The sequence below is a fragment of the Eutrigla gurnardus genome (genome assembly GCF_963514095.1).
Source record: "Eutrigla gurnardus genome assembly, chromosome: 13".
Taxonomy (NCBI): domain Eukaryota; kingdom Metazoa; phylum Chordata; class Actinopteri; order Perciformes; family Triglidae; genus Eutrigla; species Eutrigla gurnardus.
Genome location: NC_139936.1, coordinates 7,459,105 through 7,473,124, shown reverse-complemented (window position 1 = coordinate 7,473,124; position 14,020 = coordinate 7,459,105). Strand labels below are relative to the sequence as shown.

The window sequence follows — 14,020 nt, the reverse complement described above, 5'->3', positions numbered from 1 at the left end:
CAGTGATGTGTCCGGTCTGATCAGAGGATTGTAGAGTACCACCATGTGCAGGAAAACCAATCAAATTGTCTTTCTTTTTGCACTGGGATGAAATGCTGCAGATGTTATTGAAACTGTGTTGCTCTTCGCGTGAATAAAATATAAATAAAAGTTGTTTTCTGAAAACGTTTCATTTTATATTGAATTTGTAAAAAAAAATAATAATGAAATTGAATATCAAGCCGCAAGACTGCAGGTGGGCAGACAGGAAACGCAGTGGAGTTGGTCATGACCCACTGATCACCAAGTTCAAAGCATCGTGCGTCACAGTTGTACACCAATCAATGAACAAATCACTTTTGACCCACATTAAAAGCACAACAACCATCTGAACTATGCAGCCCTGCTAAATGGAGAAGCACCACCGACACTATCGGCAGAGCTAGTCATGCTCGTGATCACATGCCCTGCAGCTTCAGCTCTGTGGGCATCAGATTGATCTGTGTGATCCATTTGTGTGCCAGTGAGATTAAACATTACACGACGCCTGATCACTGATACGCAGGGACGGGGCAACGTGACCCTTGTGAGTCGACTGTGATACAATCTGTCTAAAATACAATTTGTTCTGTCACCGTCGAGGAAACTCAACTCTTTGGCAGTATAACACATCATGTGATGATACGCAATTTCTAATCTAAGTTGGGAACGTTTCAATCTCTCTGAATTGTAGTTTTACCACTCTTACAAGAGCAGCATTTCCAGTCTGATGAAGCCGAATGAGTTTAAGATTTATAACCAGTATGCTACTGAGATGGTCCATACTCCATTATCACTCCTCTGACAAGACACTGCATAGCTGTGCTGCACCACTAGAGGTCCCTCTAACTTCCCTCTCTCCGGTCCACACACAGCACATCTGCTTTGGGTTGAACCACATCACACAACCAGCTCTGGCGAGTTAGCTGTGATACTGTTCCATGTTGAGCTTTAGGGCAAGAAAACAGGAATGTTCAGGGTCATTTTCAGGTGTCTCTCTTAACACTTGTAAGTTTTAGCTTTCAATGTTCAAAACATACCCTGTAATTATACTGAGAAATACTAATTGAACCGGCAGGAAGAATTATGTATGTGTCAGGTTAAACTGCACGTGTGAAAAAACTGTGTGAAGCTATTTGAGTGACGCATCGTGTTCAAAGCTATGAGGGCTTGGAAGTGCATCCAGAGGCTACATAACGTTCTAAAATTGCATTCTAAAATTAACTCCTGCTCAATAGTTCTCACTCTAACTCATGCTTTTCATCGGAGGGCACCAAAGAGACCAAGAGACCCAGAAAGTCGGCATGAGCTTGAAAATATGCCACGCAAATCATGATGTAAGAATAATACGATCATACACACCTCAAGGTGGTTTTGCTCTCCTTATAAACCCACCTTTCACTAAATTATAAGTTATTCAGTTCCTCTCGCTCAGAGAAAACTCCAGGCACTTTTGTAAAAGAAATTTCTAGAAGCTTCTGGCTTGTGCTGTGCCCGGTTATCTGATCTTATCTCCATATTTATCTCATAAGCTTGGATTGAGGAAGAAAGTCTTGCAAGCTTCTAGAAATGTTGCACAAACGGTAGGAGCGCTGACGACTACGCCGTCTTGCTTGGAACCGTGACGAGTGCAGAATAATATGTCTGCTCTAGTTGCCTTTCCATGCAAATGACCTTAAAGCTGAAAAAGGTCAATGTGAATCAGGGATATTCTTAATGATTGTGTAGAATGCATAGAAACAAGAAACAAAGAACAGGGAGGTGCTTATCTTAAAACCATTTAATGGGCCTCGGGTGTCGAACATTTACAGACTTCATGTCCAACCTGAAGATGCCCTTGAACAACCTACTTACCTGTAAGGCATCCAGCTTCAGAACACACTTTTCTTTAAAAACCACTAAATCAGCATTGTTGTCATTATATTGTTTTTACATACAAAAAAAAGGAATCGTAAAGTGTTTGTGTCAAACACTTCCGACACACGCCATCCACCAGTCTGTCAGCTCATTTCGGGAACCATTTGCATTTGGAGTAGATGAAGAGGGAGAAACTGGCAGAACAGGTAAGTAAGTAGAAGCATAAGAAGCCAGAGGCGTTACGGCTACTTGACCTCACGTTCATAAAAGTCTTTCATCTGAGCGATTTGTTGCTTGGTTAATATTTCAAAAGAGGCAGACACGTTTATGTGTTTCCAGATCAGCAGCACATCACATGTTTCTGTGATTTAAACATCCACTCACAGCACAAATAGTTCCTCTATTCACAGAGCAACTGGCGCTCAGGCACGTGGGAGGCGTCTTAACATTCTCAAATGCATGCACGTGTGTTTTAGCAAAACTTGGTGATGATAGATGAATGATCTAACTCCTTCTTTATCTCTTTGCCCTGCCTAACCACCAACCAAACCTATGTGTGAGTATGGCGTAAGCAGCTCATATTTTGACTGATTGACCGATGTGATTAAACGGATAGTGGCACCCATGCCATCTATCAATTAAATCTTGAATTCGCTGAACAATGATTACAACAGGTTACACCTTCCAAGTAAACTGTGCAACCATCGAAACCAGCACCCACTCGCTTCATTAAGCACTGGAATGCTGCGGGCACATTGTGCAAAAATAAATACATGCAAAGATCTCCTGTGCAGATCAGTAGAGTAAAGCAGTAGGCTATGCTTTTTTAGGTCAAATTTACTGAACTGATTTTGCTGAACCAGAAGAAAGGTCTACAGTAGAAGCAGACGCCGCTGATTCCCTGTTTTCCATCATTACAGCAAGATCAATGTGGAGGATGTTAAAATAATTTTTCCGTAAACGAATAAATTCACGTAAACGAGATCGGAGACATAAGTAAAGTCGACGTCTGACTTTAATCTTGTACAAGAGGAGCAGTTACAGTGCAACAACGTGTGAGGATGCTACAGAGGAAGTGCTCAAATCATTGTTGTGACTTGAGTCTTTTAAAGGCACAGGAGATAACGCGTCATTGAAAACATGTAATACAAGACATCATGCGCACAGGGCCCCTGATAACGGTTAGCGGTTCTGCAGGATAGCTTTAGGCCCTGTTTAGGTCATCAGTGGAAATACTAAAGTCATTAAAACACTAAAATCATGTGGTTATACAAAATTCTTATAACAGAGGAAACAGTTAGGTTTTTTTTTTTTTTTTTTTTTTTTTTTTGCAATTGCTTACACTCTTTTTTGGAAAAGGCTCATTGTTTCAAAACTCCACATACAAGCCAAATAAAACACAACAATTACAGAAAAACATCTCACTTCTATTTCAAATTGAACAATCCTTTTTCAAAGTGACATTTTTGACAAAGTGCTACACACATGCACTGTTTGAATGACTCTGAAAACAGCAACAACACCTGATGTCATTTATAACAAAGGCCAAACCATTTAGCGTTTGGTTAATTTATTTTGAATTCTCCATCTTCCATCCATCCAGGTTTCTGTGAAAGACTGTTCGTTATACAGTACATCTACTCACAATGACAAATAAAGAGGCTTCAGGAAAAAATAGATACAGATTTCATTTACATAGCAGCTTTTTACAACAAAAACATGAAGAAAACAACATAAAGGACAGTACTCATAACAATATGTTACAATATGTACTCTTACTGAAACTAATACAAACATAATCACAGTAAAATCATCACCACCAAACAGTTAAATGTCTACTGTGAGGTTTGGGATTTAAAACGGAGTAGCCATGAATTAGTAAATGAAGTTTTATTCTTCTGATTCATGGCTTTGTTCGCACCAACACCGGCCCCTCTCTAAACCTTCAATATATAAAATGACCAAACAAAATAATGACTCTTAGCTGATGTAAATGTGACCAGTAGTAATACAGGTGTGTTGGATGATCTGAGCAGTTTAATTGCATGTAAGAAAGCCTGTTGCTGGTTAATTCAAATTTGGATGGTCAATTTTAGCAGTTTGCAATGGTGACATTTTACAGTAGCCTGTATAATAGGTGCCCTAGCAATTTTTCAGCCCGTTAAGTTACAAAAGTTCCATTTGCATGTCCGGTCCTCTGTCTCTGTCTCTGTCTCTGTCATGCAATCTTAAACATAATCAGCCCCTGTGACCTCGGTTAGATAATTCTGTCTGATTACTTGCTCTTTGTTATCTTGCTTTGTGACGCCCGGTGCATGTGTCTCGTCATTTCCATCCTCTGATGCTTCACTTCCTGCTCTGTTTTCTTCCAGTCTTTCCAGCTCTATCCTCAGTTGCTCTTTTTCGTGCAGTATAATTTCTTCCTCAATGGCTTTTTTCTGTTCCTCACTCTCTTTCCTCTCTTTCTCCAGCTTCTCCATTTTCTCCTGCTTCCTCAGCTTCCAGAAGAAGCCCAGGTTTTTCTCGGGGTAGGTGACTTTGGCTAGTGGCAGCTTGAAGATCTTGTTTGTACCCGTGGTTAAAAGGAGGAAAGTCAGGGCGGAGAGACAGAAAGGCCAAGTGCAGGCTGGCAGACCAAACTGTAGAGAAAACAATAAATCACATTGCTGTTAGTAACTTATTTTTAGTAATTGCTGATATAAAAATATGAGTGAGAAATATTTACCGTGGACATTAAATTGGCAATGCCTGAGCCGAGGTATGCACAGAAAAAAGCTGGACAGGAGAAGAAGAGAGAAACCGTGAGATGACATCCTGTGATAAGTGTGACCATAGATTACAAATATATATATGTTATCGTCTGAATTATATTCCTTTGTTATTATATGTATACTCACCACATGTAATGGCAAGCAGGTGCACCTGCCACGTGAGAGCGTAAAACATTCCTCCGATAGCAATGCAGGCTAACACACAGTTGTATCCCCAGAGGCCAAAGTAAATGTCTCCAAAAGGTGCTGCCAGAGCCAAACCTGCAACATGTTAAATCACAGCCCTCAACAGCTGATACATTTGGATAGATTTTGAGTATTTCATGTTGGATTTTGAACATAGATTGTGGCTTGAATTAATTCTGTAAACATGTAAGGAAGCAAAAAACGTTGTTTGTAGTTGAAAGCTTTAGGACAGCATGACTTTTACATTTTTTACAATACATGACTCTTACATTCGCCCGTTGAGATATTGTCTCTCACCTGAAACCATGCCTACAGCAGATCCCAGTACAGCATGAGCACAGGTGATAGGGGAAGAGATGAAGAGTGAGATAATGAAGATTCCTCCGGTCCAAGGGTTATCACAGCCATAGACCTGGCCTATTCCCACAGGAACCGACATGAAAAGCTTAAAAAACACACAGACAGACAGGTTACAAAGAACTAGATCCACAACAAAGCGTGATTTACAACTCACAGATGTCTATAACCTCTTGTGGGGAGTGTAGAGACGGTAATTGATTTCCATCACTGTGCTGTCAGCATGCCGCTGCACAACTCACACTGACGTACATGCTTATATAAGGTAGGATCATAATTTCACATGATGCCTACAGAAGATTTTGGTCAGGTACCTTGCAGGGAGTGTGTTAAAGATGATCAGATAAATCACATCAAAGTGACATAGCATTGAAATGTCACCAGAACAAAGGTAAAACATGTGATCTGGAAGCATCAGTGTTCCAGCTCACAGCGAGGTGTGCTAAGTTTACATTTACATTTAGGTCATTTAGCAGACGCTTTTGTCCAAAGCGACTTACAATAAGTACATTTGTCAAAAGAAGGAAACAAAGAAACCACAATGTATCATTGCTGATAAAGCAAGAGCTAAAAATAGAACAAGTGTTAGGTCCTCTGAGTAAAGTAGTACCTTAAGAGCAACAGTGCTACGATCAGAGTGCTATAGGTAAGGGTTTTTTTTTTTTTTTTGGGGGGGGTGTAAGTGGGTCATGCTATGTAGAGTCGAGGTGAAGTCTGAACAGGTGAGTCTTGAGCCTTTTTGGCAAATGACTCTGCTGTCCTGACATTGGTCGGGAGTTCGTTCCACCACTGAGGCGCCAGAACAGAGAAGAGTCTGGCCTTTGCTGAGCGACATTTGAGTATTTAAGTAATGTATAAACAACCCCGACTGTCACTCACCTGGCCTACGTCCAGCTCAGCCCAGGTGATGTTGGGCAGCTCTGAGCGACGCTGAAAGAGGACCTGGGGAAAGTGGTGGTTGTAGTGTCCAGTGGCAACCATGTGGAGACACACCAGGATGTTGAACGGCAGGGTGAACACCGGCAGATCCCATCGACTGTTAATAGATGCCAGGGCACTGGACACGATGGGGCTGAAACACAAGGATACGACACCATCTGTATTAGAGTCAATTCACATTTAATATTATCTCAGCATATTTATAAACTAAAAACTTCAAATTCTACCCTAGGAACTGCTTTTTTTTTCTTTTGCACTGTGAGATTATTGCAGCATTTTTTTTTCTAAAAGCTCTTCACATGTCACCAAGTTGATGATTTTTTTAGTGTGTTGTCAAGTTGGTGAATGTTTTCTAAGTACTGCATGTGTGATCAAGTTGGTAGAGATTTTAAAAAAAAATCAAATCACAACAGAAGTTATCTCAGGACCCTTAAAACATAGAACAGGACTAGAATAACAGCCTTAACAGACTTTAAGGCAGAAATCTTGGGTTCCATCTGCATTTGGTGTTGGTATTAACAGTAATATTTACAATAGGATTCCATGGTTGCAAGTTGCTTACCACATCATAGACATGAAGACGTTGGGTAGTAGCAGCCACCAGTACCAGTCCCCTTTATTTGAGAACACAGCCATCAGCAGACCCACCAGGATGCCATTGTAACCATACAGCCCTGCAGCTATTGCACCCCTGAATGAAAGGTTTTAAAATGAATTCATGGATGTTTCCTGCTTTACAGCACAGTGTAAAATCATCTCATTTCCTGCTACCAAAAATAATTGATCATCCAGTTAAGTTTATATTATTATACTATGATATATTAAAGTATTGCCATAAGTTTGTTCAAACCTGCTCTGTTGCAGAATAAGGGCTGAAATGGTGGCAAAGAGCGTGCCCACAAAGCCGTTTAGAGCCCACCAGTAGTTCTGCAAGACGAGACCAGCAAAGATGATGAGGCCGCTCAGAGGGTTATTGACGAACATCACCTGAGCAGCTCCACGCAAAACCCAGTCCAGCAACTGCAGCAAGAAAAACTGCTCTAGTGGACAGAAAGAAAGAAAGAAAGAGACGGAAGGCGATGACATGTGGAGCAGCTTCCTGTAGTGGATGTTGCACAAGCTTTAGTTTCCACAGGATGGCTACTCTAACTGGGCCTTCAACAACAGAACAAATAGACATCACACGGGCTGAGAAGAAAACAAAAAAATGCAATAATAATAATAATCCTAATATCCAGTACCACTGCTGTTCTGCCTTTGTTAGGGTGAGTGGGAGAGAAGGTAAGAAATGTGTGTTGGCTTACTTTCCATCCATTCTCCAAACACCTTCATGTCTCCAGAGAAGTAGGAGACTCCCTTGAGGAAGCGGGCCCTGGCCCTCTGCAGATTTGTCTCCTTCTTTGCAGAGTCTGGCTGCTCGGGGTCCATCTCCTTCCGGTCCTCCTGGGGGTTGTCATGCTCAGACTGCAGGTCTGGGTGTGCCATCAGGGGCTGGAGCTCCTGCTACCATAACAATAATGAATTCCTTCCGAAAGCATGTAAAAAATGCACACAGCATTACTCGGAACTGTGAACAGTGACTTACAGTGAATGTAGTGGCAGTAGAGGAGGACGCAGCAGAAGTGGAACAGTTGATATTCTTCTGAATATCCTGTGAAGAATAGGTGTCACTCAGCAGCACATAAAGTCTTTCTACTATGCATTATGATTAATAAAAATGCATATGTGTGTGTCAAATACTTAACAGAAATATTAATTGTCCATTTAAAATATTGTTTTGTGGTTTATTTACTATATACTATGTAGCAACTATAATCGATGACTGATCGATGAATCGATTGAATTTTAATATATCATCAAAAACATTGGTCCTCATTGACCGATATCTTCCTAAGTTTTCTTAAGAAAGTGTTGCATCTGTTATAAAAGTGTTAAGTCTGTTATATTCAGTAGCGTCAGTAGTGGATCTAAAATAACACTTAAACAAGATGCCAGTCCCAGGACTGGATCAGGATTGTTGTCCGGTCCTGGGAGTGGGTCAGGACGCTCATCCACTTTTTGTGGTGAAAAAGCAGAGCGCCATCTGCTGTGTCCAAACACATCCAGCGTCTTTGCAATATGCAGCGTGAATGAATGTGTTAGTGTAGTGTTTTGTTTTGTTTTTATTTTAAAACGCCATAATGCATTGTAATATAATGAAAAGAATCACTGATAAGATTATAAATGACACAAATATGATTGTAATTTAAATTCTACTGTAGTTTCTACACAACTGTAGAATAGAAGAAAAGGCATAACCAGTGATTTTTGTTGCAATGAGTGTGCTCTACTACTGTGCGACACTAGAGATAACCAATGATAAGTGCTCCTACCTTTGTGCAGTGTGATGCAGGCATACGTCCCAGAGTTGACGCAGGCTGCATGGGTTGTCAGCTGTGGTACAGAGACTTCCACAGAGGCTTTTGTAGCGACGGACCAGAGTAACCCCACCTCTTCTGTCATATCTGACAGCAGAGATCCTCTGTGACACACCCAGCACATTTTAAGGATTTCACTTTGCCTTTCGAAGAATACGGCATCAGATATTGGTCAGACAAATTATAAGGGGGCTTACAATATTCTACAAGGGGTTTTTCTTTTGGATTTCAGCTGCCAAATGCACAATTTCAGACAATTTAAAATGCAAAATATATTATAGATCGCTATTGCGGCAATAAAGTCCATCTACTTTTTCAAAGCCGCGGTAGGCTAAGCAAAGGAACAAGGGTCCACTATCGTTACACGCCACACAAAATCCACGACGACTTCTGATTATATTCACCACTTTATTGTGGATAACCACTTTATTCTTCCCGCTGGTAGTAGCAAACATTCCATAGGCTACACAGGTGAGGCTGATTAGTAGATTCCCGAACACTGGTACACGCCTCCCTCACACACCCACAGCCCAATTACCCATAAGAGAAATACATTTCATGGCTCCTACATTCCGGCCCCTAATTACGAGAAGACCGTAATTATAAATGACTGAACATGTAGGAGACAAACTTCGGCAGAGGAAATTCATAATATCCTATACCCATAACACAGCAATAGAACAATAACAGATTTTTTTTTTTTTTAACCATAGCCACATGGAATCAACACTATGTGACCAGTAATCATGTTCATGTCAAGAGTTAATGAAAAGCAGTCCAGCCAAAAAATAAAAAGGTTATAATCCACAAGGAACTTGCGAAAAACCATAATCCACAAGGAACTTGCGAAAAACCATAATCCACAAGGAACTTGCGAAAAACCATAATCCACGAGGAGCTTGCGAAAAACCATAATCCACAAGGAACTTGCGAAAAACCATAACCACAAGGAACTTGCGAAAAACCATAATCCACGAGGAGCTTGCGAAAAACCATAATCCACGAGGAGGTAGCAAGGAACTCAGTCAGAGAATACAAATCTTCATGGATCTTCCGCTTCCTGAAGAAGACAGACCTTTGTGATTGGCCTGTCCAGGAACCCTGTTTTTGTCATGATGCGAATCCGCCGAACATGTCCCTTTTCATCCTGATCAGCTTCGGTGACTCTTCCAGTGAGCCACGAGTTCCGTGGAGCAGAGTCATCCAGTATGACTACAAGGTCTCCGGGGACAAAGTTCCGCTTGGTGCTCTGCCACTTTTGACGCTCTTGAAGTAGAGGCAGGTACTCCCTGACCCAGCGCCTCCAGAACAAGTCGGACATATATTGAACTTGTCTCCAGCGTCGACGAGCATATACATCCTCTTTCTGAAACACTCCTGGTGGTAATGAAGGTTTGGACTTAAGGAGCAAGAGATGGTTGGGTGTCAGCGCTTCTAAATCGTTCTGGTCAGTGGAGGCTTTGGTTATGGGACGGCCGTTGATTATGGCCTCAACCTCACAGAAAACAGTTTGAAGACCTTCTTCGTCAAGGTTTTGTGTTTTCAAGATGGAATTCAGCACTCTTCGCACAGACCGTATTAGTCTCTCCCACACACCACCGTGATGAGATCCAGTGGGGGGATTGAAGATCCAGTTGATGTTTTTCCGGAGAAGTTCGTTGCTGATCTGCATGTGATTCCAACTTCCGATCGCTTCTCTCAATTCGCGTTCAGCACCAACAAAGTTTGTGCCGTTGTCTGAGCGCAACTCCAATACTTGACCGCGCCTTGCCACGAAGCGTCTGAGGGCATGAACGAAGGAATCGGTGTCCAATGATGACAGCACCTCCAGATGTACAGCTCTCACAGCCAGGCACGTGAAGATGACTCCATACCTCTTGATTATGCATCGCCCCCGCTTTATTCCAAAAGGCCCGAAGCAATCCACTCCAGTTCGAGTAAAAGGAGGCTCATCAGGAGAAACCCTGTCAAGAGGGAGATCTGCCATATGTTGGTTTCCCGGTGCTGCATTCAGTTTACGACAAACAACGCATCTCGACAGGATTTTCCTTATGGCCACGCATGCGCCTGGGATCCAATATCTCTGGCGAAACTGTGATAACATGTAATTACGCCCACTGTGTCCTGTGGCTTGATGTATGTGCCGGAGAACGAGTGTAGAAATGTGGAGGTCTTTGGCCAATAGGGCAGGATGTTTAGCTTCTTCTGGCATGGCTGCACGGCCAAGCCTACCTCCAACTCGAAGCACACCATCATCAAGAATCGGGTCAAGCCTGTAGAGGCAACTGGTTTTCTTCACATTTTCCCCTTTCCGCAGACAGGCTATCTCATCAGGAAAGCTCTTCATTTGACAAAAGCGAATAATCGCCCTTTCTGCCTCATCAAACTCTTCAACCGAAAGAAGACCTCCTGCAACCTGCGCCTTGATGTTCTGCATCTCCTCCTGAAGCCTCATTCCAAGCTGCTCCCCATCCAGGCCAGACTGAGCGAGAGTTTCCTTTAACTGTGTCCGCTTTTGTCCAAGACGCAGTAGCAGCCTCTTGAACCTCAGCAGCCAACCAACCATCCTTTTCAAACGAGTCCAAGAGGAGAAGTGACTGATGAAGCGCATAAGTGAGTCAGCCTCTTCAACTTGGATGGCATTCACAGACACCGCTGCCTTGATCTCAGGGTCTTCTGAAGAGAGTTTCCCAGAACTGTCGATGTTCACTGGCCACTTCACCTCAGGTTCGATGAGAAATGCGGGTCCTAGCACCCAAGCCTTAGCTCTCAAGAAAGTGTTAACCTTAGCTCCCCTTGAAGCCAAGTCTGCAGGGTTACTTGACGTGTTCACATACCTCCATTGAGATGAACTTGACAATGTGAGTATCTCTGCCACGCGGTTTGCCACAAAGATCTTGAACCTTGAAGTCTGGTTGTTGATACAGATGTACTGTCTGTCCAAAAGACAGACTCTCTTAGTGGCATCTGCAACTCCCTTTTCCACAGCTTATCCATTCTACTCGCGACCACTGCAGCTGTCAGTTCTATGCGAGGGATTGTTATGGACTTTAACGGAGCCACACGTGACTTCCCCATCACAAAAGCGCCTGCCCCTTGATGTTATACTGCAACAGGTAAGTCACCGTGCCATATCCTTCCTCACTCGCATCTGCGAAGTGGTGAAGCTGGGAAGAAGAAACCTCTCCAAAGTCAGGAGATTTGAAACACCTTTCAACTTTCAACTTCTCCAGCTGATGAAGCTCCTCTAGCCATGCAGTCCACTCTTGGGCAACAGCGACCGGCAGAGCATCGTCCCAACCCAGTTGACTTCTGCACAAACTCTGAAGGATTCTTTTTGCAGCAAGGACGACGGGTGACAAGAATCCCAAGGGGTCATAGATTGAGCTGGTGACAGATAAGATCCCTCTCCTTGTCAGAGGCCTGTCCTTGGGTTTGACTTTGAACTTGAATGAGTCTGATTGGAAGCACCACTGGACACCTAAAGCCCTCTCCACTGGCAAAGCATCATTATCTAGGTCCAGATCTTTAACTTCCAGGGACCTTTCTGCTTGAGGTATGGCAGCAAGCACGTTGCGACAATTGCTACTCCACTTCGTTAGCTGAAAGCCTCCTTTAGCACAAAGAGCACAGAGTTCGTGGTAAAGCGACACTGCCTCCTCTTCAGTGGCGACTGACACAAGGCAATCATCCACATAAAAATTATGAAGAACAGTGTCAACAGCCCTTTGACTGAAGTGGGTCTGGTTGTCTTCTGCACACTTTCGCAAGGCAAAACTTGCACAGCTTGGAGAAGATGTAGCCCCAAACAGATGGACAACCATTTTATACTCCACCAGATCCTGACTGTGGTCTCCTTTGGGCCACCAGAGGAATCGTAGCAAGTCTGAGTCTGAACTTGGTACCCTGACCTGGTGGAACATAGCTGTGGTATCTGCCATGAGTACGACAGGCTCTTTCCGAAATCTGCTTATGACACCAACCAGCGAGCTAGTGAGATCTGGGCCTTGAAGAAGCTGGGCATTTAGAGAGGTTCCCTGAAATGTTGCCGCACAGTCAAAGACAACCCTTAACTTCTTCTTCTGTGGGTGGTACACCCTGTGATGTGGGATGTACCAAACCCTCCCATCACAACGGTCCAGATCCTCGTTGAGTACCCTCTCAGCATAGCCCTTTGAGATGACGTCGCTCATAAAGTTGGTGTAGTCAGCGTGGAACGAACGGTCCTTCATGAACCTTCTTTTGAGACTCAAAGTGCGTTGAACTGCAACATTCCTGTTGTTGGGCATTTTGACATTGCTTCTTCTCAAAGGCAAGCCGATGCTGTAATGCCCATCAGCTAACTCAGCTGACTCGGTAACGGACTTCATGAAGTGGCAATCTTCCCTAGACAGCCCTTGAAGCTCGTCCTGGACACATTCAGGGAAGTCCGCTTTTGTCTGCTGCCTCCACAGCTCTTCAAGCGTGGCAACCGAGATCCTATTGACACAGACCCTTTGTTCTCCACTGGCAGAGTCAGTAATACAGTCTCCTCTCAGTGGACCATTCACTGTCCATCCCAACATGGTCTTTACTGCATAGGGGCCTCCATCTGCACTTCTGACAACTTCCCATGGCTCCAGGGCTCTAGGAACATTGGTCCCGATGAGCAGATCCACCTCCGAGTCGATCCCACTGATCTTCACTCCTCTTAGGTGCGGCCATTTCAGAAGGTCTTCCTGTCTAGGAATGTTGCCTTGATGAACAGGCATGCTGAAGATCTCAGGAAGTTTACAGAAATAGTCTGTTCCTAGTCCAGCCACCTCCAAGTCTGTCACAATGTGGCTGCCAACGACCTTCTCTTGACCCATTGTCCGGAGTAGGATGCCAGTCTTTCTCCCAGTGAGATTCAGCCTATTCATTAGCCCTTCAGTACAGAATGAAGCAGAGCTCCCAGGATCAAGAAAGGCATAAGTGATGACTGTTTCACTTCCCTTTGCAGACTTCACTTGAACAGGTAGTATGGAAAGTGTACAATCACGCTCTCCGACCCCAGTAAGTCCACTGGTTTGTACAGAGATCAAAGCACCATCACCTACTGGTTTTGCTTCTTTTTTGTTTGCTTGTACATCCTTTGATTGCACTGAACCAGTTTCAGTTCCTTTGGAGCGGATATGCAACATGGAGGGATGCCTCAGATTGCAAACCTTACAGAAAAGACGGTTTTTGCAATCCTTACTTCTGTGTCCAATACACAAACAGCCGTAGCACACCCTCTTTTCCTTCATGAAGGACATTTTTTCACTGTGTGACCTCCCATCAAATAGAAGACACAGATCTAAACCGTGTCCTGCTCCACAAAACAAGCAGTTCTTTCCAGCAGGTGAAAACTTCTTTTTAGCTCCATCAGCCGTTTTCTCTTCATGCCTTGTCCCTTTTTCCATAGGGGTGACAGTAGTTGCAAAGCTACTCCCTCTAGCCTTTAAATATGGTTGG

General features: G+C 43.4%; 1 protein-coding gene across 5 annotated transcripts; it reads right to left on the bottom strand.

The window, feature by feature from the left end:
* Positions 1 to 3,281: 3,281 nt before the first annotated feature.
* On the bottom strand, positions 3,282 to 8,581 carry slc14a2 (solute carrier family 14 member 2). 5 transcript variants are annotated; one of them, XM_084025028.1, is made up of 10 exons: positions 8,501 to 8,581; positions 7,714 to 7,779; positions 7,433 to 7,631; positions 6,979 to 7,227; positions 6,691 to 6,819; positions 6,069 to 6,261; positions 5,130 to 5,277; positions 4,773 to 4,907; positions 4,601 to 4,650; positions 3,282 to 4,514 (listed from the first exon to the last, which is right to left on the bottom strand). In XM_084025028.1, exons 3-10 carry the CDS (start codon positions 7,441 to 7,443, stop codon positions 4,104 to 4,106), a joined length of 1,326 nt encoding a protein of 441 aa, XP_083881154.1. In that variant the 5' UTR covers positions 7,444 to 7,631; positions 7,714 to 7,779; positions 8,501 to 8,581; the 3' UTR covers positions 3,282 to 4,103. The 5 variants fall into 5 exon arrangements, with proteins under 5 accessions (XP_083881154.1, XP_083881151.1, XP_083881152.1 ...); XM_084025025.1 differs by having other exon boundaries at positions 6,979 to 7,168; XM_084025026.1 differs by having other exon boundaries at positions 6,979 to 7,168; positions 7,433 to 7,628.
* Between the last annotated feature and the right edge of the window lie 5,439 nt (positions 8,582 to 14,020).

Bases quoted from the DNA above. Each gene is read 5' to 3' on its own strand.
- slc14a2 (XM_084025025.1), bottom strand. From the start codon at position 8,551: ATGCAGCCTGCGTCAACTCTGGGACGTATGCCTGCATCACACTGCACA. The intron at 7,780-8,500 runs GTAGGAGCACTT...TATTCTTCACAG, and splicing joins CTGCATCACACTGCACAAAG to GATATTCAGAAGAATATCAA. The intron at 7,169-7,432 runs GTAAGCCAACAC...TCTGTCCACTAG, and splicing joins GTTTGGAGAATGGATGGAAA to AGCAGTTTTTCTTGCTGCAG.